This window comes from Nuphar pumila, chromosome 1 (assembly GCF_984573655.1).
Source record: "Nuphar pumila chromosome 1, dmNupPumi1.hap1.1, whole genome shotgun sequence".
Taxonomy (NCBI): domain Eukaryota; kingdom Viridiplantae; phylum Streptophyta; class Magnoliopsida; order Nymphaeales; family Nymphaeaceae; genus Nuphar; species Nuphar pumila.
Window position 1 is genome coordinate 136,737,880 of NC_143249.1, and position 26,218 is coordinate 136,764,097.

Here is a 26,218-nt window from a genome sequence, read left to right on the forward strand (position 1 = left end):
ATGAGGTTGAATTTGGAATTCAATCCTTAACTGGAACAACACTGATATCCAAAGCCCCCTATCGAATGGCACCAACTGAACTCAGTGAGTTGAAATATCAGTTGGAAGAACTGATGGAACAAGGGTTCATCTGTTCGAGTGTATCACCGTGAGGAGCCCCGGTGCTATTTGTAAAGAAGAAGGATAGATCCCTTCAGTTATGCACCGATTATCGGATGCTTAACCAAGCAACCGTTAAGAACAAGTACTTGTTGCCTCGAATTGAGTATTCTCCAAGATCGACCTCAGGTTTGGGTATCATCAACTCAGAGTTAAAAAGGAGGATATACCCAAGACTGCCTTCAGAACGAGATATGGCCATTATGAGTTCGTAGTAATGTCCTTCGGACTCAATAATGCGCCTACTACCTTTATGGATCTAATGAACTGAATATTCAGACCATATTTGGACAGCTTTGTCATCGTCTTTATCGATGACATTCTCATATATTCAGAGAACGAGGAACAGCATAAGGAGCACTTGAGAATCGCCTTGAAAACCCTTCAGAATAACCAACTTTATGCCAAGTTTTCAAAATGTGAATTCTGGCTAGACAAAGTAATGTTCCTCGGTCATGTAATATCAAAAGATGGGATCGCAGTAGATCCTACGAAGGTGGAAGTTGTGATAGACTGGAAGCAGCCAGAGAATATCACTGAGGTCCGTAGCTTCCTTGGACTTGCCGGATACTACCGGAAGTTCATACAGGACTTCTCCCGAATCGTCGTACCCATGACGAAACTATTGAAAAAGAGAGTCAAGTTCAAATGGAGCGACCAGTGTAAGGAGTGCTTCGAAGTTCTCAAACAGAGGCTTACTACTGCTCCTGTCCTTACTCTACCTTTTGGTCACGGAGGATTTGTAGCTTACACGGATGCCTCAGGGACAGGTCTGGGTTGCATGTTGATGCAACACGGCAAAGTGATCGCCTACGCATCACGACAGTTGAGAGTACATGAGAAAAACTATCCAACCCATGACCTGGAGCTTGTCGTAGTGGTGTTCGCGCTTAAAATTTGATGACACTACTTGTATGGAGAGAAATTTGAGGTCATGTCGGACCATAAAAGCTTAAAATACCTCTTTTCTCAAAAAAGAACTCAATATGCTGCAACGACTATGGGTGGAATTCCTTAAAGACTACGAATTCACGCTTTTCTATCACCCTGGAAAGGTGAATGTAGTAGCAGATGCCCTTAGTCGCAAGACTGTTGGCACTCTAGCCAGCCTTGCAGGATAATGGAAGTTGATGGAGGATTTTTTCAACTGGAGGTCATTTTTGCAATTGTCTTGTTTGATAATCCATATCGAGATCCTTGATCAAATTGTAGCCGAATGGTTCAAAGACCCCCAGTACTTGGAATTAAAAGCTCTTGTTGAAAAGGATGACACTTTCTTCCATTTAAAAGAAGATGGAGAAATATGGATGGAAGAAAAGATATGGGTTCCAAATAACCCTGAGCTAAGAGAGAAAGTACTCTGGGAAGATCATAGTAGAAAGTACACTATCCACCCTTGAGGTACCAAAATGTTTCGGGACTTACAGATGAAGTACTGGTGGAGGGGTATGAAAAGAGACGTGGCTACGTTTGTCTCAAAGTGTTTGATCTGCCAGCAAGTCAAGATCGAACATCAGCGACCAAGAGGAAAAATGCAATGGATCGAAATTCCAGAATGGAAATGGAAAGGCATTATAATAGATTTCATCGTAGGACTACCTCAATCCAAGAGACATGATTCAATATGGGTGATTATGGACAGACTCACCAAGTCTGCCCACTTCCTTCCAATCAACACTCGTTATTCAACTGAAAGATTGGCAGAAATCTATATTCAGGAAATCGTTAGACTTCATGGAGTCCCAATATCGATCATATCTGATCGTGACCCGAAGTTCACCTCTCACTTCTGGGAGCAGCACCAAAGAGCCCTGGGGATGAAACTCAAGTTCAGTACAGCATTCCATCCCCAAACTGATGAGCAATCTGAGCGGACCATACATACTCTTGAAGATATGCTAAGAGCCTGTATGCTAGAATAGAAGGGTGATTGGGACTCCCACTTAGCGTTGACTGAATTTGCTTATAATAATAGCCACCACGCAAACATTGGGATGGCACTGTATGAAGCCTTATACGGATGACCCTGTCGATCACCAATCCATTAGGGTGAAGTGGGTGAGCGAACCTTGGACTCGCCCATTGTGTTGCAGCACTACACTAAGCAGGTCTACATGATTAGAAAGAAGCTACTGACTACTCAGAGCCGACAGAAGAGCTACGCAGATCAACGGCATAAGGAGCTCAGTTTTGCGATTGGAGATAAGGTTTTTATCAAGGTCTCCCCAACCAAGAGTGTGTTCCGTTTTGGAAAGAAGGGGAAGCTCAGCCCCAGATTCGTTGGTCCCTTCGAGGTTTTGAGCCGGATCGGAGAGGCTGCCTACCGAGTAGCATTGCCACCGCAACACGTGCAAATACATGATATATTTCACGTATCAATGCTTAGAAAATACATTTATGATCCTTCTTACGTCCTCCAACATGAAGATATTGACATTCGAGAAAACATGATGATAAAGGAAAGGTCAATGAAGATCATAGACCGACGGGAGAAAGTACTAAAAACGAAGGTCATTCCACTTGTTAAAGTGAGATGGCAACACCATGGAATCAATGATTGCACTTGGGAGCCCGAATCTGATATGCGGGATAAGTATCTTGAACTCTTTGCCTTGTACTCTTAACTGAATTTCGCGGATGAAAGTCCTTTAAGAGGGTAATGATGTAAGACCCACAATTTTTCAGACAATTTCTGAATAAAATTCATGAGGCATTTATCGATAAAAATAGCATTTATACTCAAAATGCAAATCGAACTGATTCCTGCAAGCCAGATATACTTAGGATATTCGTATCTTCGTGAATATATGCTCAAACACTCTGGAAGTCATAACTTCCTACCTGAACAAAATCAAGAGATTTTTATAAGCCAACTTTCTTAGTTATGTCAATACGAAGAGAATGGCGTACTTAGAATTTTTTGAAAAAAAAATTGCCAAAAACCTGAAATTTTTGCGAGACCCACAAAAATATTTCTCAGAAAATATCTGGTGGGACCCACAAAATATCCCATGAAAATATCTGGTGGGACCTACAGGATAAGATCAAATATGTCATCTGGATAAGATCAGTGACTCATCTAGATAAGATCAGTGACTCATCTGGATAAGATCAGTGAGGCATCTGGATAAGATTAACATGAAATTTTTGGAAAAGCCAAGGGCAAAAAGGAAATTTTGAAACTTGGGGCTCAAGTTTCAGAATTTATAAATAGAGGAGCCCTCCCCTTTGAAAAAATCGTCTAGCTCTCTCTCTCTCCTCCTTTCTCAAACCTCCCCTACCTAGCCTAACCCACCTAAGCCTACCTGACCTGATCTGGTCTTAGCTTGCCTGACCTGGTCCTAGCTCACCTGACCTGGTTCAAACCTAATTGACTTGACTTGAACCTAGTTGGGTTTGAAGTCAAAGTCAAGGTCCTTTTTGGTCTCAGATTCTGGTTTGATTTTTCTAAACCCAGACCTAGCCTAACCTCTCGAAGGAAGGATCGAACTCCATTTAAAGCAGTTGGAGTTGTTTCTTCCACGATTTGAATTAAGTTAGCTTTGTTGATCCATCTCTCTCAAGTATTTGTTTGTTTATACATAGCATATACTTTCTGAAGTAGTATCTGATCCTAGTTCTTGGTTGAGCCTTCTAAGACACTTCGGTATTCATGTGTTTGCCTTGTAACTATCGTTAGATATATATGTTCGAATGCGCAGTATATGCGTTCTTAAAAATAGTATCTCGCCCTAGTTTCTGGTTGAGCCCTCTAGGACACTTCGGTGTTCACTCGCTCGCCTTATAACTATCGCTGGATACGAATCTTGGTGTATATCATCTGGAAATGGGTCGTAGCGTCTTATATCGCCAAGGCTGTGTAATTTACCATTTGTCGTCACGTCGTATGATGTCAAGGCTCCCTGCTTTCTGCAATTTCCAATTATGCACTTCTGATTATGCATTTATATTACATTGTCGCATTGAATGACGTCAAAGCTTCTGCTTTCTGCAAATATATATATATATATATATATATATATATATATGTATAATATTTTGTTCAGTTACACACCCTGAACACTAATTATATGCATTTTCTTTACGCCGCCACTGTATAAGGCATAGGTTTCTGCTTATACTAAATATATGGTGCGTAAGTGAGCGTTCAAATGGAGATCAAACTCCAAATCGCCAATGTGATTCCCTTACCACTCTTCGTTCAAGATTTTACTTGACAAATGAAGCCCCTATTGGAAAGGCTTCGCTTTTTGGCAAAACAACTCTTTACGTAAAGACTAAGTCATTTATGTATGGCCTGGCTATGACTCAGGGTTCCCAACAACCTTGATGGATGCAAGGTATGCACAATGGTGCGCATCCATTTCCCAAGTTAAGCATAACGATTTTCCGCCAAAGATGGGAGATGCCGCTGAAATAGATAAAAGAAACACATGCTTTTTTTGTCAAAGAGAGGAAGTGCTGCTGAAATTTCTGAAGAAGCTAAAAATAGCCCAGAAAAAATATAACAGGTTACTCCGTCATATAGCGGAGTGCTACCTAGTTCATGGAATGCTTTCTACAACATAGAAATGATCGTCGCAGCACTGCCGATAGAGCAGATGAGGTATTGACGAAGTGGTTAGCAGAAGAGGTGCCAGAACTGGTTGAACATCATAATGATGTCCGTTGTTGGAACGATGCTAAAATGGCTCGTCTCCCTGATACCTGTAAGGGCACCTTAGTTGTAAGGGTCGTTCCGCTAGAGTAGTGGTTGCGCCTTGACAAGGTTTAGACTCATTTCGTAAAAATACGCCGAGTAGCCGATCTATTGAGATCGAGTCATATGCATGCTCATTGAGAACGGTTACACAACCAGACTCGTAAGGGTCATAGAGCCAGAGTGTGTTGTTTCCACCTAGAAGAGGTGAGATGCTCGTGATGGCCGCAATGCCGAGAGCAGAGTTAAGCATGCATATGAATAAAACTTAAGGTCGCACATACCCCGCGGTTGATGATCGTGTTAGGGGCATACCCCTAGGTTGATGACCATGCTTGGGGCATACTAAATGGGGTCGGGTACATATTTTCGTAGTGATGAGGCACGGGCTGCCTAAATGACATGCAATATCAGACCAAGTAATCGTAAGACTGGCAGACTCCTTTAGGAATTATGCTCACTGTGGAATGACAGTGATGGTACAACCTTGAGTGACACGTATTAAACTTTGGACCTAATAGAGTCCACGATGGCCTCAGTCACTCATGGGTTTTGGGGTTGTGGTTATCCTTAAGATCTAAGGATTGAACCCAACTACCACAAGTAGAGGATGCATCCGAATATGGGCCTAGTAGGGTTCTCCCAGTTGAAACACACCGCCCTACTATGGATAGGATCAACAGGCCTCTGGGGTATCTAAAATACATAGAATAATCAACCCCCAGAACATCGAGTTGATGCTCGGACAATGCTTCGCCCGCGTACCAAGGGTGGAAGAGGTTAAATGTCAAAATAATGCATTAGCTCTAGGTTCAGCGATGCTTGAATGTATGAGTGGATGGACGTTGTTGAGTCAGTCCTACATAATCTTTGTGAAGGTGTCATGATCGGTATACGACTGGACTGACTGAGCAAAGACCCGTGTTGTATCCTCACGACTAAGCGAAGCTCGAGGAGCTGTCCTTAGATGCGTGTGATACGAATGTGCCAAGTATAAAGACTTGAGCACAGCATTCAGCACAAAGGAGGCTTGCACTAAATTATGAAGACTTAAGTGAGTGATTCAAATCATAGCCTTGAAGCGGCTTGTGCTAAGTCATGAAGACTTGAGCGGATGTTCAACTCATAGCCCTGAGGAGGCTCTTGCGATATACGCTAAGTCGTGGAGACTTAAGCGTCGTTATTGCGAACTGCGACCCTATGTGGTCAACGCATTTACTTAAGTTGAATGGATGTGTGATTGCTTGCTTACCAGACCATCAGTGGTTCTGACCCCGTTTAATGGGGATTTCAGGTGTTGAATCTACATTGTGATATGTGGAGCAAAGCGGCATCGAGTTCTAGGGTTTCTCTAGACAGAGTTGTATTGCTTCCTTTTATTGAACCTATACTGCTTTTCCAAGCAGTGATGTAATAAACATGTGGTTTTCGATAAAATGGAACACTTTGGTGGTCAATGAGTTGCTTGGCCACATACTTGTAATGTGCTCGAGGTTTATTAAAATTGATGACCCATTATTGTCTGATTTCGCTGCCAAAAGCTTTTCTAAGTTCCGCTGTAAAGAAAAAAAATCATGAAAATTTTAACTTAGCTTTGTTTTGGAAATCTGGGGCGTTACAGAATGAATAATGCATACTTGTTATTTTTGCAAATAGAATGCTTGCTTGAGTTGTTGAAATGCATGTTGAAGTCTTTTATATTTAATTTGATTCAGTGTATGAACAGTTAGATGAAATTTTTACTTTTGTATTCTGCTTTACTTGTTCGGTATAGCTCTGCCCTACTGAGACATTATATATCTGACCCTTTTTATTTTAATGTTTTTCAGGAAGTGCATAAGTTTATGTGCAATGGCGGGAGGTTACAACGTGGACCGAGCCATACCTTTCCCAAACCTCCGACATTTTAGATTGAGAGCAATTATGATTGCTCTAAACTCTGATATTTCCTTTTTAATTTATTTGATAATTGGACATTTGTAATAAATTTTGCACAATTATGGACTGTTAAATTCAATTCATGAATGTTTTATTTCCAATTTGAATGTTGTATGGTTATGAATGTTTACGAGAAGTAGCACGCCAAGTTTTGGTCCCGATAGATTTTTTCACTGTTATTTTGTTAAAGTAATTTAAAAATATTTCAAAAAAAAAAATCCACCATTTTTGGGATTTAAAAATTAGGGTGTTACATACGTATGATCAAAGTTGCATGCTTGAATGCAGTTTTACATATTATATGACAAATGACATGTCATATGAGTAGATCTCTATGGTTAAATATTTTGTTCTCATGCTGGATAATACATGTACATGCAGTTCTTCATGTTGGAATGCAATTTCACATAATATATGACAGATATACATTTCGTGTGAGCAGATCTATGTGAGTAAATATTTTTCTCATGCTGGATAGTACATGTACATGCTGAATGATCGGTTCTTTATGTTTGAATGCAATTTCATATAATATATGACAGATATACATGTCGTGTGAGCAGATCTATGTGCGTAATTATTTTTCTCATGCTGGATAATACATATGCATGCTGAATTATTGGTTCTTCATGCTAGAATGCAATTTCACATAACATATGACAAATATACATGTCGTGTGAGCATATCTGTGTGAATAAATATTTTTCTCATGCTGGATAATACATATGCATGCTGAATGATCGGTTCTTCACGTTGGAATGCAATTTCACATATTATATGACAAATGTACATGTCATGTGAGTAGATCTATGTGAGTAAATATTTTTTTCTCATGCTAGATAATACATATGCATGCTATATGGTCAGATCTATGTGATGTACAATCAGATCCACATGATTAAATGAAATTTCTCATGTTGTATGAAAAATTCACATATCGTGTGAGCAAATCTATGTGAGTAAATATTTTTCTCATGCTTGATAATATGTATGCATGCAATATGATCAGATCTACATGATGTATGATCAGATCTACGTGATGTATGATCAGATCCACTTGATTGAATGAAATTTCTCATGTTGTATGACATTTAAATGCTTAATCTCACACGCAGATGCATAGAAAACTAAATAATGTAGACATAGGTTGTGTCAACCTTAACTAAGGCTGATAGTAGCCACAAACTACTTTTTTTGTGCATCTACTTAGATGATCTACATCTATATGTGCCCCTATGGCAAAATATACATGCATAGAGAGATCGTGCACCTTACCTTTTGGACGAATCAAACTCAAATGTCTTGTCCTTCGTTTTGCTCCTCTCTGGAATGGTACCCAACCTTGTCTCTATTCCTTCTCCCTTGCACAGTTTACTATGTGACTTCTCCAAGGTGTAAGGGAGAGAATGGGACAAAGGAGATTTGCATGAGGTAGAGAGAGTAGGACGGTCCAACGGGAGAGAGAAGAATAGTAAGGGGGAAAATGGTAAGCGCATTGCCATTTAAAATTACTCCCAAGGTGAGGGCTTCACCTTAGGGAATGCGTTGACTTTTGTCAAAACCACCCATTCAATTCAATAATAAAAGTTTCTTTTCTAACTACTCTAAAAAATGTGTGAGAGATTCTTTTTAAATTTTTATGATTTCACATAGTTTTTTTTTATAACATTATCTTATGCTATATAAGATACAATAAGAAAATGGAAATAAGAAGGTTGACACTCCCTTTCCTTTCATGTGTGAGGGAAATTTTTAAAACTCAATTCACTAAATAAATTTTTTGTTACTTTCCTTTTTCTTTGGTTGACCTCTCTTATGCATTTTTTATTCTGTAGTCATCATCTAAAAATCATGTGGAATTAATCCACTTGCTAAAACTAATATTTTCCTTTTATTTTCCCACGTCATCAAAGAGGATTTGATTTTTTATAAGTGGGTCCCACCAAGGGGACGACCCACTAACCGTAAGTTAGAATTAACTATTGATGTGAGTTGGATTCTATCCTAATTTGGATCAACCTAAGATCCAATAGAAATCTTGAATTTTGGATTTTCCCTAGATCCAAAGTCTAATTCCAGATCCAATGTAATTGGATCGAATCTAATTTAATTGGGTCGGATAAATACAATTGGATAGGATCTGAAATAAAAATTGTTTCATTTATCTAATTTACTAGAATGCCACCTGTAAAATGACTTTAATTAAATTCTCTTTTTAAATTTTCAATTCAAACCCTAATTTAACTTGAATTACAATTCTACTAAAATTCAAGTTATTTTTGCACAATTATGTTTATTTGTTATTTACTATAATTTAACTATGGATCGAATCAACTGGCTATAATCCAATTGGATTTGGTTCAAGCTGAAACCCAGACTGCCTATATCTGGTCTAACACCTTACAAGAAACTGCTTATATCTTGAGATTTGTAAGGCCATTTGAACAATTGTTTAGTGTTGAAAAAATTGTTTAGTGTTTAGCACTTGGAGATGCTTGGCATTGATTTGGGATGGTATAAGACTTCTTTTCTTAAATACTTTATATTCTCGACAAATAACAAAAAATTCAAAGAGTTCACACCCTAAGACTTTAAAGAATGTGAACAAACATTTCCCAATTTTCGACCAAACAAGTCATGGTTTGACATGGTGTTGGGGACCAATGATCGAAGTTGGTTCGGGGGAACTTGAAAAATTTTGGGTGTCAATTGTTTGTGTTTATGGTCTAAGGTTTAAGATTTTAGGTTCTAAGGTTTTAGGGTTTAGGGCATAGGGTTTAGCAATTTTTGGACTTGGATTTGAGGCTTTTGGGTTTGGGGTTTTTGGTTTTGATGTTTAGAATTTTAGATTTTGTGGTCTAGGGTTTTAGAGCTTTGTGCTTGTTCATTGCACAACTTCATAGCAATGAATAGGCAAAAAAAAATTGCAACTTCATTGCTATCAATTTTGCATATCTACTACATATAAACATGCATGTGCAATTTTATCACAACATAAACAAGCACGTCTAAGGTTATGATTTCACATCATAAGTTGAATTTAGGTTCGACAGCTATATTTTATGTGCAAGTTTTGATGTCATATGAAGATACATTTACCCATTTTTTTAGCTTTAGAGAGGGTTTAGGCTTTTATGGTTTTAGGATTTGGGGTTTAAGATTTCGGAGTTTCAAGTTTTTGGCTTTAGGGTTTACTTGTTATGGTCTTAGGACTTTAGGGTTAGGGTTTATGGTTTTAGGTTTAGTATCAAAGATTTAGGATTTTTAGGTTTTAGGGTTTCGGTTTTGGAGGGCTTTGAGTTTAGGGATTATGGTTTAGGAGTTGGAGGTTTAGGGGTTAGGGTAGGGTAGGGTTTCAGGTTTACGGTTTAGGGCTTGATGTTTGTGTTTTGGATTTAGGGTTTGAGATTTTGGCCTTAAGTTTTTGGGTTTAGGATTTAGTGTTTAGGGTTAAGGTTTTTTATTAAGGTTTGAGATTTTGGCCTTGAGTTTTTGGGTTTAGGATTTAGAGTTTAGGGTTTAAGGTTAAGTTTCTAGAGTTCTAGGTTGTACTGTTTAGTTTTTTATGGTTTAGGGTTTAGGTTCTATGGTTAACGGTTCAGGGCTTTAGGGTTTGGGGGGCAAGAGACGGTGGTGTATGTTCGCCCCCGATGATTCACTGAATCCCACGTCTGTGTTCGGGGGTCCCAAAAAACACCACGTATATAAGCACATGGGGCTTGTATTCCCATGTATGTTGACATCACTCAACATTGGAGTCAGGTGTGGTTGCAAAGACTTAAGTACCCTTTCTTGCTATTTTTGCCATAAAACGACGGTTTGAGAAAATGACAAAAATGTCCTTTATTCAAAAAAGAAAAACAAACGGTTCAAAAAAAGGACAAACATGTCCTTAATCTAGAAAGTCGAGGATGATGTTGACTCTTCAAAGTCTACACAACGAAACGAACCTTAGCCAACGATCTGATGGTGATCCGGCGAAACGATGGTGAGCCGACGATCCGATGGTGAGTCGGCGATCCGATGGTCATCTGGCGAAATGAACCTGAGCCATAAAAAATGTTTGTTTAAACTTTTCATTGTCATCTTCTTCTTCTTCCTTCTCCGTAAAACACTGCAAAACCCTCTCTCTCTCTCTCTCTCTCTCTTTAGAAAAGAAATCAAGGGAGGCAAAGAGTTCCCCCTCGAGAAGGCCATGAACATCAACCCTCTCACTCTCTCTCCCTTCTCTTTCTACTTCTGTGCACACGGCTGCAGACGATCCTATATTGCTCTATCAAACACCGACTGACTTGCACACTGACTGTAGCATTGTTCAACTTGATGAGTTGTAGAGCCTGATTCATAGTTTTTTCCCTTATAGGAGGGGGTTTGGGGGCTCCTCCCAGCATGAATAGCATCATTCAACTTGATGAGTTATGGAGCCTGATTTAGAGTTTTTGCCCTTACAGGAGGGGGGGTCTGGGGGCTCCTCCCCGGCGCGGGTCCCGTTGTATTTGGATTTAGGGTTTGAGATTTTGGCATTAAGTTTTTGGGCAAACCCCCTATTATTCTGTGTTGTGTAAATCACTATAGTGATTTGTAAACCAGGCCCCTATTATTCTGTGTTGTGCAAATTACTATAGTGATTTGTAAACCAGACCCCTATTATTCTATTTTGTGCAAATCACTAAATCTCAAATACAGACCCCTATTATTCTGTGTTGTGCAACTCAAAAAACACAGAATAATAGGGGTCTGATTTTTAGTTAAAATGGAGAATGAAATGACCATAAAAATTGCTAAAATTTGACAAGAATAAACTAGACTCAATAATGAAGACAACACTTTTTATGAATTTGGAATATGACCTACGATTAGAGAGATATGGTCCTGACAAGTTTGTCCTAATTCAGGTAGCGATTTACAGCGATTTGCTTACTGAATAACACTACAAATCGCTATAGTGATTTGCAGAAGACACTACAAATCGCTATAGTGAGATCCAACAACACTATAAATCGCTGTGGGGCTCGATGGAGACTCAAAAACACTACAAATCGCTATAGTGATTTGCGAAAGATACTACACATCGTTGTTGGAAGACCGAATAACACTATAAATCGTTGTAAGGCTCGTTGGAGACACGAAAATACTACAAATCGTTGTAGGAAGGCCTGATAATACTACAAATCGTTGTTGAAAGACCGGACAACACTATAAATCGTTGTGGGACTCGTTAGAGACCCGACAACACTAAAAATCGTTGTAGCAGAGTCATTGAAAAAATCGTGGGAAAGAAACAGAAAAAGAAAAATAGAAAAATCGTGGGAAGGGGTGTTACGAAAACCTCGAGCAAGAAATAACTGAAGGAAACATGAGCCCCACGATTAAACAAAACACTTTATTGCTCTTTTTCGGTAGTTAAAAGTGGGAAAGAAAATAAAAATTTTATACAAGGCCACAAAAAATTTTGGTCTGGGGGGCGCTGCCCCCCAAGCCCCCCGGCAGGGGCGCCCCCCCGACCGCTCAGCGGGACCTGCGTCGGGGGGAGCCCCTAGACCCCCCACCCCTCCTGTAAGGGCATAAACTCTAAATCAAGCTCCACAACTCATCAAGTTGAATTATGCTACCAACGCTGGGAGGAGCCCCCAAACCCCCTCCTATAAGGGCAAAAACTATGAATCAGACTCCACAACTCATCAAGTTGAATGATGCTACCCACACTGGGAGGAGCCCCCAAACCCCCTCCTGTAAGAGCAAAAACTCTGAATCAGGCTCCACAACTCATCAAGTTGAATGATGCTATCCACGCTGGGAGGAGCCCAACCCTCCTCCTGTAAGGGCAAAAACTCTAAATCAAGCTCCACAACTCATCAAGTTGAATGATGCTACCCACGCTGGGAGGAGCCCTCAGACCCCCCTTCTGTAAGGGTAAAAACACTGGATCAGGTTCCACAACTCTTCAAGTTGAATGATGCTACCCACGTTGGGAGGAGCCCCCAGACCCCTCTCCTATAAGAATAAAAACTCTGAATCAGGATCCACAACTCAGTTAGTTGAATGATGTTACCCACGCTGGGAGGAGCCCCCAAACCCTCCTCCTGTAAGGGTAAAAACTCGGAATCAGGCTCCACAACAGTCAATGTGCAGATCAATCGGTGCTTAATGGAGCAATGTAGGATCTTCTGCTGGATGTGCACAGAAAGAGAAGGGAGAGTGAGAGGGTTGATGTTCATGGCCTCTTCTAGGGGAGATTTCTTTCTCGGATAATCATGCAGTGCAGCGACTGGGTCTTAAATAATCATCTTCGGGGCACTTAAGTCTTTACGACCACTCATTTTCTAGAATCATCATTTTTTTTTAGCACCAATGACGGAGAGGGTACTTAAGTCTTTGTAATCGCATCAAACTCCAACGTTAATTAATGCTGACAAACATGAGAATACGAGACGCACATGCTTAAATACGTGGTGCTCATTGGGACCCCGAACACAATATGTAGCTAACTGCCCTCTTTGGGGAGAACATATAACCTGCTTTGGTTTGGGGTGTATGGTTTACAGTATACGGTTTATGTGCTTAGGCTTTAGGTTTAGCATCTCTGGCATGTCATCTCAGTTTTTACTCTCTCTCTCTCTCTCTCTCTCAACAAGGTTATTTTTAAACTAACATGGACTAACTTGGGACGTCGAGTCCATGTTTTGAACCACGTCACCAGTGCGTCACATGCCAAAACGTGCCTAGCACTGTGTCCGCACCTGTCATTCATGGCATGAGACCATTTAACCGTTTCATGGGCAGAAAACGATCCAATCCAATTAGTCACAAGAACTTACTTTTATAGGTCATAAGAACTACGGTGCTCTGTCTCTCTCTCAACATTAATTGGTCTACGGAAGTTATTATTATTTTTTTATTTGTTGCTTTATTTATGACAACTGTAAATTTTAAGTTGAGAATGACAGTAGATTCTGTATATGCCACCATGATTTTCATAAATCATTTGGAATTTATCATTGCAGTTCAGGCTTTTTTATTGTTAAAATGCGAACAAATTTTGTCCCAAATATCTTTTCTTTTATCATGCCAATTAGTCACAATTTGTCTCCGAATCCAAATACTAAGGTTAACCCATCTTTGGACGCTCAACCACGAGTTGCCTGAGGATGCTTTCGCCTTGAATCACCATCTCCACCAAAACCCTCATGGGGCTCACATCTGACAAAATATGAAGCACTCCACAGAGATTGGTGGAAAAAGGTAAATCAAGGTGGTCACCTCAATTGCCAGATTGTTGGATCCAGATAAGATCCTGATCCAAGTGGCCATGCAAATTTCAAATAAGGTCAGAGATGGGCCCACTCTCACCTTATCGCATAGGATCCCCACCAAATGTAGTTCGTAAACTGCTTGCACACTGAAGTTAAGACAATTTTTTTTTATACAGAAAAATCATGAAGCAATTCAAGATTAACGGGCAACGGCTACCCAAGGGAAGAGGAGATCCCAGCAAACTGCCCTCTCTATAAGAGGGCATTCACATTGATAACTGGGATCATCTGAGATACTTATCAACAATGGTAAAAACCCCTAAAGCAGGCCGTCTACCAAAAATAAAACCCTCTGATCTCTCTCTCTCAACTATTGCGCATTTCAGTGTGATTCTAGAGAGCTCCAACTGTGGTATCAAAGCTGGAGTTTTTACCGGTGGAAACACTTCTCGTGACCAGTGAACCTCACTTTTGTTCATGATCAACTGCTCATCACCTTCCATCATGGTTCGAGGTAGATCGCACGAAAAACTCAAACAAAAAAGAAAAACAGGAAATAACGGTTGAGGTCAATGCATCTTTTTTTTTCCTTTGCTGTATTCACCCCTGTGGTAGCTGTCGGCTTACAGTAGCAGAGGGAAAACACCCCTCTCTCGTCGGCACCACCCGTGTGATAATAATAAAAAAAACAGTAGGTCACCGGATCCTGACAACCCTTGCAATAAAAAAATTAAAAATAAAAAGGGAGATAAAAATCTAAGGAGAGAGGCAAAACCCCTTCCTTGAGGTCATCGGTTTTAGGCAACCCTTGTTTATGCAACAAATAAAAAATTTATAGAGAAGGTAGAGAACCCTCACCTTCTCTTACGCCGGATTCCAACCACTGGGGTTCCCTCACCTTTGATTCCGTTGCGCATCAGAGGCACTCCGCCCCTTTTTCTTTTCGTTGATTTTTTTTTGTTTTTTAGGGTGTTGAAAGCACCCATCTCCAGAGAGAAAGCCTCTCCAAGGTTGGTGGTGGTAGACTTCCACCACCCATCCTCCGACTCACCCGACTTCCTTAGTCAGTTTATTTATCGTTCTGTCCTTGAACATCTTTGTTAACTAATGTGATATCCTTACTGCATAACTTTACAATTCTACCCTCTAAGGTTTTTGTTAATTCCTTCAGTGACTTCTATTTTTTACAAAACAGAGGCCACTTTTTTGGTAAATTCCAGAATGTCCTGTACTCTGAAAAATACTGAGACAGACTACTGACTTTCTAAAATTTTCAGAAAGCTGAACTTTTCTATTAAATTCATAAAGTTTTGTTTCTTATTTTTTAGGTTATGGTTTTTCGGGTTTTTTTTGTTTTTTTAGAATAGTCCTAACATTTCTAAAATTGCAAAAAAATGGTTAGTTTATGCAATTTACCTCATAAAGCCTTATATTGAGTAAAATAAGTTAGGATTTGATTGTCTTCAATATTTTTTGATATTTGCATGATAAAATATGTCTTATATTATGTATTTCTTGATTATGAACATGATATATTGAGTATTCAAGGCCAATGTTATTATGTTTATCCTTTTGTTGGATGTTGGACATATTTTTAGCATATTTTATCAATATATAATAACAAATATCAAAAAAATGAATAGTAAGGTGTATGCTATCAAACAAAAAAATAAAAACTGAATGACACAAACTTTCAAACTTAAAAGAGGAGGATTCCCCTTGTTTTGACCCAAGGGCTTTGGAAATGTCTTGCAAATAAAAATAAAAGACCCTAAAAAAACTGCTATAAAAGTGAAAAAGAATAAATATAAAAAATATATATAAAAAAAGTAAAATGGCTAGAACTATTATGCTCACGTATATGAATGATGACCTCATTAGGGTATTTGAGAATTTTCCCATATCTAAATTTATGTTTGAAGTCATAGTTGCCAAGTATGACACTATATCAAAAACTCATATTCAATTGCTTTTAGAGCAATACAATTTATGCAAAATGCAAAAAGATGTAGTTGACCATGTCAACAAAATACTTGTAATGGGGCTAAAGACTTAGCCATAGTTGAGAATGTAATCCCAGATCGCATGCAGATTTCTACCATCCCGCACAGTCTACCTGATTCATTGAGGACAATCGCCATTGCTCCTAGGTTGAATTCTAAGAACTTGACACTTGATGATTTATTCGATCAATTAAAAATTAAGCAAAAACACATACAATAAAATAAGAAAAATGAGTTACATTTTGCAAAAACTTCAAGTTTTTGAAATAAATAAAATTGCATCTTCTTCGGATTATATTGATAGTGTTTTTAATGTGAATATGAATGTATGGCACCAAAGATTATGACATATTAGTCTAAATAAAATGAAGAACTTTGCTAAATTAAATATAATGCCTAATTTTGAAGAAACATCCTTTTATAAATGTGAATCACATATTTATGGCAAAATGACAAGAAAAACATTTTCAACTGAAATTATTAGAGCATCTGAATTGTTAGAAATTATCCATTCAGATATATGTAATCCTTTTATGACCAAAACTCACAAAGTAATGCAATATTTTATATCTTTTATTTATGATTATTCAAGATATATATATATATATATATATATATATATATATATATATATATATATATATATATATTATAACACATAAGTACGAGACACTAAAAAAAATTTAAAGAATATTGTGAAGAAGTTGAAAACCAACTTGGAAGAGGGATTAAGGTCTTCAGGTCTAACAAAGGAGGATAATACACTTTAAATGAATTTTTTGAATATTGTAAAGCAAATGGTATCAAACCTCAAACAACACTTATAACACCATAACAAAACGGTATGGCTAAAAGATATAATAGGACTCTTCTTGACATGGTTAAATGCATATTGTTTCATGCTTCATTACATAAAAATATTTTGAGGAGAAGCTATTTATACAACATTTATTTTGAATAGAGTTTCATGTAAGGCCGTTGTATCTACACCTTATGAGTTATAGATTGAAAGAAAATCAGACCTAAATCATCTTCGAAGATGTGGTTCAGTAGCCCATATAAAAGTTATAGATCGATCTAGAGATAAACTAGATAGCAGATCCATAAGATGTACCTTTATTGGATATTCAAAATGATCCAAAGGTTATAGATTATATTATCCTGATAAGGGTTTAATCAAAAGTAGCGATGTATTCTTGAAAGATCAAAACATAGAACTAGTAATTCAAAATCAAATGAAGATGATTCACTAGAATACTTAGGTAATGATGAACCAACTCTTAGTTATTAAGAATAGTTTGGTAATAGTGAATCAAGTATTAGTGATATGTATTCTTTGAATCATATTCATGTTGACCATAAAAAGTCTAAGGTTACTCTTCATATCTTAATGACTATTATGTCTATTTGGTGAAAGAACTATGTTATTCAATAGATCTTTATGACATAGGAGATAACCTGTCATATAATGAGGCAATAAAATCACTTGAATCAACATACAAGGTGAAAGCCATAGCGGAAAAAATTGAGTCCATTGAGAAGATCCAAGTCTAGAAATTGATTGACTTACCTGAGAAAAAAAAAGTCATTGGATGCAAATGAATATTAAAAAAGAAATTAAAGTCCGATGAAAGTATAGATAAATTCAAAGCTAGATTAGTATCTAAAGATATTTCTCTCTCGAAAAGAGGGGATAAACTATGCTGATACCTATTCCCCTGTTGCAAAATTTGCCTCTATAAAGATAATCTCGACTATCGTAGTTCACTATAATTTAGATTTACATCAAAATGAACGTTAAAATTGCATTATTAAATGATGAGCTTAAGAAAACTAATTTTATTGATAAAGTGTATAGGTTGAAAAAATCCTTATACAAACTCAAGCAATCACACATCAGTGGTACTTAAAGTTTCATAAGGCAATTACTTCATTGAGATTTGTAGCAAATGATTTGATCACTTTGTTTATGTTTGAAAAAGTGAGCAAATTCTCAATTCTTTTACTATATATTGATGACATTCTCTTGACTAAAAACGACAATGATAAACTCAAGCAATCACCACATCAGTGGTACTTAAAGTTTCATAAGACAATTACTTCATTGAGATTTGTGGCAAATGATTTGATCACTTTATTTATGTTTGAAAAAGTGAGCAAATTCTCAATTCTTTTAGTGTATATGGATGGCATTCTCTTGACTAAAAACAACAATGATATGATTGGCAAAACCAAGTCATAGTTAAATTCTCAATTCGAGATAAAAGACATGGGAGAAACATCCTATGTTTGTGAAATTAAAATCACTTGAGATAGAAATTTCAAACTTTTGAACTTAAGTCAAGAAATGTATTTTAATCGTATACTTAAAAAGTTTAGAATGAGTAATTGCAAGCTTGTTAGAACACTTGTGGTAAAAGGTATAAAATTAAGCAAACATGATTGTCCAGGTGAAGGACAAGAAAGGTTGAATGTCCCTTATACACATGTTGTTGGAAACTTGATATATATTTTGTTGTCGACAGTCGATACCAGAGTAATTCTGTTGGTCTCACTGGCAAACAGTTAAAGAATATCTCGATATTTGAAAAAAACTAAGAACTTGCAATTGTGTTTTCAAAAGAATACTTTAAAACTGACTGGATATTCTAATACTAATTTTGCATACTGCAAAGATGATAGTAAATCCACTTCTGGATTTATTTCTCTTTAGAGGAGATGCAGTTTCGTGGTCGTGAAAGAAACAAGGTTGTATAGTTAACATATTCAAGAAGTTGAGTATGTTGTCTATAATGCTACTGCTACCTTGGACGTTTGAATAAGCTGCTTCAGATATTTAAAGCAGGATATAACCAATGAGCTAGTACAAATTTACTATGATAATCAAGTAGTGATCGCTCTTATAAAAAATAGAGCAAATAGCTTTAAAAATAAACACATAATGGTAAAATATCATTATATTCGTAACATGATTGAAAAGAATGAAATTACAAGCAGTTACTTACCTACCTCTGATATGATTATTGATCCCTTAACAAAGAGCATATCAGAAGAATTATTTTTAAAACATGTATCACATATAGGATTGAGGCATGTCTAAGACATCCAGATGAATGATTAATAGCAAACTACTTCTTGTTATATTATTGATGTATGTATAAGACTCTTAGTGTAAAGAGAAATCTAGCATCATGACTCCGTATGCATGACCAAGTGAGAGATGTTGAATCCGGATAAAATCCGAAAAAAAATGACCATGCAAATTTCAAATAGTTCTCATAAGGTGGGCCCAATCTCACCTTATCAAGTAGGATCCCCACCAAATGCAGTTTGTAAACTGCTTGCACATCGAGGTTATCTCCAAGACAGTGTTTTCCTTTATGCGGGAAAACCATGAAGCAATCCAAGATTGTTGGGCAACAGCTACCCAAGGAAAGAGGAGATCGGGCATTCACATCGATACTTATCGAGATGCAGGTCATCTACCAAAAATAAATCTCTCATTGTTCTCTCTCCCTCTAACTACTGTGCACCTCAGAGCAATTCTAGAGACCTCCAACACAGATGCCATCCAGTTTTTGACTTGATATGTAAATCACGAAGATGCAGGAGCCGTACTATCCTAACCCAGAGGTACCGGGTTCAAATCGCCCAGCTTGGTTACCAGTGAGAAGGAAAAATAAAACCTACTCCCTCGCAGCCCTAACCTGTCAAGGGCCATCAAAGACAGGTGGAATGAGGGAAGATGCACAGCGCCAGGTTGCTCTCAGGCACCATCCGATGGTTACCTCCCAAAATAATCGTTCAAGAAAAGAGATGTGTAATTCTTAGTTTACAGATTAGGTAATCTGAAAATATGCTAAACATCCACAAGAAATACCAATTGGCAATTGGTGAATGAGGATTTGCAATTCTATATGTATGATTGGCTTTTCTTTTTGCAGAAAATTTAATCGAATGCCTAGCATATGGTTCCAATGCTCAGATACAAATAACTGATTATTAACACACCATTTTTTTCCGGGACCTTATCTATTGAGATTTATCATCAGACGTTACCTTGTACATTGGATCAGAATGCTTCAAGGAGTTTACCCAAACAGACCAAAACAAAGAATCATAATTGATATGCATAACACTAAAAACATCCTCATTAATAGAAGAATCTCTAATGGAGATTGGAAGACAGGCCATCAGAAACAAAGGAAAAAAAACGCCCAGCATTATTAAGCAGCAGGTCAATCGTGATTTAGTGGTACAGTAGCCCTTATATAAGTTCCTGCAGAATGATATGCCATTTCTGTCAATACAGTTCAACTTATTTAGAATCAAGGAGGTTTTAAACATCGCCCTTTCAAAAGTAAAGATTTATATTAAGAAAGCCGCTAACAAGACAAGACTCACAGGGAAATGCCGTTAGGCAGTTGACCATCAGAAATAATCTACAAAAATCCTATGAATGACAGCTCCATCCTCGTTTCTCAGGAATGTTTGATTGCATGAAAAATGGAAAAAAGAAATACAGCAAATAGTGTGAAGGACATGCTTTCCACTCATGTCTATCAATAACAGAAAGAATGATCTGATAGATTTCATTCTTGGTTCCAATTATCTATAGGATCACATAGGCACACCCTAGATGGTGTGTGAAATCTCTAGAGCAACTAAGATTGCATGTTTGCTCCCAAGACAAGTTGGCATAGTGGGATAGGCCTCTGCTGCTAGATGGGTGGTCAAGGTTTGGTTCCCATGGGCGTCATCCTTCTGCGCAAGCCCACACCCAGCATAGGCCCCGGGGATGGGGGTTCTAGCCTCAGAGTTTTATGCCACCAGCATGATGACCGTAGGTATGGCAAGCTGAGCCAGCACGACCAGGTCTTTGTGACGGGTGTGGTTTATTCGGTTTATAAAATAAAAAAATAAGCTTGCATGTTTATTTCATGGGTGAGATTAAACTGAGTAATTAATCCAACGAATATCCCACTTAATGATATTCTTAGTGACAGGACTAGATCACATTTAGCTTGTGGTAGATCACACCATAGGGCTCACCTTAACAGATGAAATGTCAAGATTGTTAACTGATGATCCTGGTCCAAGTCATGCCTCAAACTGATTTGGTTAGAGAATGGCTTCAATCTTGCATATGGACATAACGGCGTGAGGCATGCATGAAATCATTTAGCTTGTGGACCACAGGGCCCACCTTAACAGGCAAAACTGACTTGGTTACAGGATGGCTTCAATCTTGCATATGGACACAGACGCACGAGGACCAAATGCATGCATGTGAAAACCAAGACAGGGTAAGGCCTAGACAGCTCACCTTACCATCGTTCACACCAATCGGTTGCGATTAACATCTGAAAAGTAATCTTGTTCCCCATAAAGTTCCCTATAGATGGAAAGCAACATTAGTACTGGATAGAAAGAAACAAGTGTGACAATTTATAAAGCACAATCTGCTAACTTCTCTTCATGTCATAAAATGTGTGAGTAAAATGAGCAGATAATAAAGTTCAGTATTCAGAGATAATGACCAGGCACTTGCTATATTATCTATTACTGGTTGTAACAGATTCTGCTCTCCAAGGCTAACATACGTTGTGAGTTCAAAGGGCCCATCATGATTCAGCACGAGTCTTATAAATTTTCTATCATGATAAGCTTCACTACAACAACAACAACAACTACGCCTTCATCCCAAAACAATTGGGGTCAGCGATATGAACCAAAAAAGAAATTCATTTTGGGTCTTCCACATGAATCCTTTTCCTCCAATCATTTCTATCCAACGCCATGTCCTCGGTGAGGTTCAAAGCATTCATATCCTTTCCTATCATCTCCATCCAAGTCTTCCTAGGCCTACCCCGACCTCTTTTAACTAATATATTTTCCCATTTCTCCAAACTTCTAACTGGAGCATCATTAGGCCTTCGCCGAATATGTCCAAACCACCGTAAACGATTCTCTCGCATCTTATTTTCAATGGGTGCAACACCTACCTTCTTACGTATCTCTTCGTTCTGAATCTTATCTTTTATTGTATTTCCACACATCCATCTAAGCATCCGCATCTCAGCTACACTCATTTTTTGAATATGATGTCTCTTGGCAGCCCAACATTCCGTACCATATAGTAAAGCGGGTCTAATAGTTGTCCTATAAAACTTTCCCTTCAACCGCAATGGCATTTTACGATCGCACAGCACTCCAGTAGCACTTTTCCATTTCATCCACCCAACCTTTATCCTATGATTTACATCTCCATCAATTTCTCCATACTTTTGAATGATGGATCCCAAATATTTGAAATAATCATTCACCGGTATATCTTGCTCACCAAGCTTCACTACACTCCCATCACTACTTCGTTGCTTACTAAACCGACATTCCATATATTCAGTCTTACTCTTACTCAACTTAAAACCTCTAGCTTCCAATGTCTGTCTCCATAATTCTAACTTAGCATTAACCCCAGCTCTAGACTCATCAATCAAAACAATATCATCAGCAAACAACATACACCACGGTACATTTTCTTGAATTGATCTCGTAAGCTCATCCATCACTATCGCAAATAGGAAAGGGCTTAAAGCAGATCCTTGATGTAACCCAACCGTTATCGGGAAATTGGTTGTCACCCCTCCACAAGTGCGGACATTGGTTACTACTCCTTCATACATATCTTTAATTATACTAATGTACTTGAGAGAAACACCTTTCTTCATCATTGTCCACCAGAGAACGTCCCTAGGTACTCTATCGTATGCCTTCTCTAAATCAATAAAACCATATGCAAATCTTTGTTCCTCTCTCTATATCTTTCAATAAGTTGTCTAAGAAGATGTATAGCTTCCATAGTTGATCTTCCAGGCATAAAACCAAATTGATTCTCCGATATCATGACAACCTTCCTCAACCTAGACTCAATCACCCTCTCCCAAAGTTTCATAGTATGACTCATGAGTTTTATACCACGATAGTTTGTGCAATCTTGTATATCACCCTTATTCTTATATAAAGGCACCAAAGTACTCTTCCTCCACTCATTAGGCATCTTATTTGTTCGCCAAATCAAGTTAAAAAGATTTGTCAACCATTCTAAACCTTTCTCTCCCAAGCATTTCCAAGCCTCGATAGGTATACCATCTGGGCCAACTGCCCTTCTCGATTTCATTTTCTTCAAAGCCTCTGCAATTTCTTTCTTTTGAATCTTGCGCATGAAGTCACGATTTATCTCATGAAAAGGAATGGAGAAGTCTCCAAGATCTTGAGCATGACTATCATTAAATAGCTTATCAAAATAATCTTTCCATCTCTCCTTAATTTCCTCATCTTTGACTAAAACCCTTTGCGTTTCATCTTTGATACATCTAACCATACCCAAATCCTTCGATTTCCTATCTCTCATCTTTGCAAGCCTATAAATATCCTTCTCGCCTTCTTTGGTATCCAACTTGTCATAAACCTCCTTATATACCTTAGCCCTCGCGTTTCGAACAACTTTTTTAGCTGCCTTCTTTGCTATCATATACTTCTCCAAATTCTCATTATCACGACTCTTACTTAGATTTCTATAACACTCTCTTTTAACCTTAATAGCTAATTTGACATCCTCGTTCCACCATGATGTATCCTTACCTAGTGGTGCACCGCCTTTAGACTCACCCAATACCTCCTTAGCTACTTTTCTCATACCACCCGCTATCTTATTCCACATTGATTCTGAATCCTCCTCGAGACACCAATCAACTTCCTTAACTACCTGCTCTACAAACATTCCTTGTTTAGCTCCTTTCAGTGCCCACCACTTAATTCTAGGATCTATCCTATGTCTATCCCTTTTGCGGCATTGTCTAATTCTAAGATCTAAAATTAAGACTCTATGTTGTGTAGCTACACTTTCTCCTGGTATAACCTTACAATCGATGCAACAACCCCTATCTCTCTTTCTAAGTAGGAAAAAATCTATCTGACTCGTATTAACCCCACTTTTAAATGTTACTAGGTGAGACTCCCTCTTCCTAAACCAAGTGTTTGCTAAGATCATATCATAGGACAAACAAAAATCTAAAATCCTTTCTCCACTTTCATTTCTTTCTCCTATACCATAGCCTCCATGGATATTCTCAAATCCATCCCTACTAATGCCTACATGTCCATTAAGGTCACCGCCGATGAAAAGCTTTTCTCCATAAGATGTCTCTTGTACTACTCCATCTAAATCTTCCCAAAATTGATGCTTAATGGAATCATCTAAACCTACTTGAGGTGCATAAACACTAATAATATTAATAATATCCGTACCTAATACTAATTTAATAAGTAAAATTCTATCACCCTTCCTACGGACCTCAACTACATTATCTATAAACTGACGACTCATAACAATCCCTACTCCATTCCTATTCCTATTTATTCCTGTATACCAAATCTTATATCCCCAAGGTTCTATCACTTTAGCTTTCTCACCTACCCATTTGGTCTCTTGAAGACATAAAATATCAATCTTTCTCCTACACATAACATCTACTAACTCTACCAACTTACCAGTTAAAGACCCTATGTTCCAAGTGGCTAACCTAATTTTATGGTCTTGGACTAACTTCTTTACCCCCACCCGTCCAACAAAGTGAGGGAACCCTTGCCTATTTGACACCACACCCGGGCGCCGGTGTGACGCGTCGCTTCTGGGCGACGACCTAGCAACCCTTGCACATTTATCACTGCCTCCGGGCCTAGAGAGTACAGCGCGTCGCTCAGTAGGGAACGCCCCAACGAAATTCTCATATTGGTTCATTTTCATAGGATATGACAAAGTTTTTATGCTGGCTGTCACAGGCCTACAGCAACCCTCCTCCTTTATCCGGGCTTGGGACCGGCAGTGTATAACTACACATGATAAGCTTCACTAAATTTAAAAAAGAACATTGAGTCAAGTTCAAAGAAATGGAGAAAGGATGATCAAAAGAATGAAAACAAGATTAAGCGCAGCAAGTCTGTGAACAAGATGAGGTTAATAAATTCAATAATAATATTTGTCCACACTTATGTAATCAAAAGCACTAGTTGGTGCCTAGACGGGACCAAAAAAATAGAAAAATAAAAAACATTGAAAAATACAATAAATTCTTAAAATCATAAAGCATGCACAGACACACGTGTATATACTATATAACAGAAGAAACAAAAGAAAGAAAAATAAGAAAAAAGAGACAAGAAAATAAGAAAAAAAGAAGAAGAAGGGTGTTGCAGCAAGTGGCAAGGAGTAAAGAAAAAGAAGTGGGAGAAGGTGAGAGGAAGAAGAAAGGGAAAAAAGGAGGAGGAGAAGATGAAGAGGAAAAAAACAAAAAAAAGAAGAAAAAAGGCTGCTCATCTTCTTCTTTTCCTAGTGTCATTTTTACCCCCTTTCTTTTCCCTTAAAGAAACAGGGAAAAAAAAAACAAGAAGCTTTCCCCACTGCCTAGGAGGGGATAGCATAGGTGTCGATTAGTCAGCCTAAGCACCACCTAGTCAGCAAAGCAGGACCCTACCACATAGACGCCTAGGCCTAAGTAGTAGGTTCATGACTCGCTTTTGACTACATATGTCCATACATAAAAAAAACAGAGAAGAAAAGAAAAGAAACAAGTACTTGGTTGCTAAAAATGCAATGGCAGATGGAGAGAATAAGATAGCTAAAGCACCAAAATAAGAAAGGTAAGCATTGTGAGCCAAAATAACAATAAAAATAAATGAAAACCTCTGAGAATATCATCCAATTTCGTAAACTACAATAAATAATGGTAAATGATTACCTGGTGAACCAAAGAACTTAAGGTGAACAAGCCATTACAACAGGCTACACCGAGTTTGTTCTCAAAAAGATTCACGTAAAACTAGTGGCCCCATAGTTTCATATGAAAGGAAATGAATAAGATACCAAAACATTAAAATCTGGACTGAACCCAGTTACTAGATATAACATCAATGAAAAACTTAAAAATGCGCTAGGTTTTTATCCCAACTGCCAAAATCCTTTCTCCCTCCATAAACCTCACTGAGAACGAGAAAATGATTGCTGGGACCTTTTTTGAATGTCCATGTGTGTGTCAACATATATATATATATATAGGAAAAATATTTCCTACTAATGAAGGTAAGGAACTAATGAGCCAGAAATC

At 38.0% G+C, this 26,218-nt stretch overlaps 1 protein-coding gene across 5 annotated transcripts in view; it reads right to left on the minus strand.

The window, feature by feature from the left end:
* Nucleotides 1–20,033: 20,033 nt before the first annotated feature.
* Nucleotides 20,034–26,218, minus strand: part of LOC149849176 (Aldolase-type TIM barrel family protein) — a 107,278-nt gene continuing 101,093 nt past the window's right edge. For 2 of the 5 annotated variants that reach the window (XM_089998830.1, XM_089998856.1), the window contains exons 9-10: nt 21,379–21,447; nt 20,034–20,331 (exon numbers count right to left, since the gene is read on the minus strand). In XM_089998830.1, coding sequence (XP_089854956.1) covers nt 21,390–21,447 — 58 coding nt within the window. In that variant the 3' untranslated portion in view covers nt 20,034–20,331; nt 21,379–21,389. Of the gene's footprint in view, nt 20,353–21,378; nt 21,448–26,218 lie in introns of those variants that run through there. The other 3 variants (XM_089998847.1, XM_089998839.1, XR_016430751.1) reach the window with 3 other exon arrangements.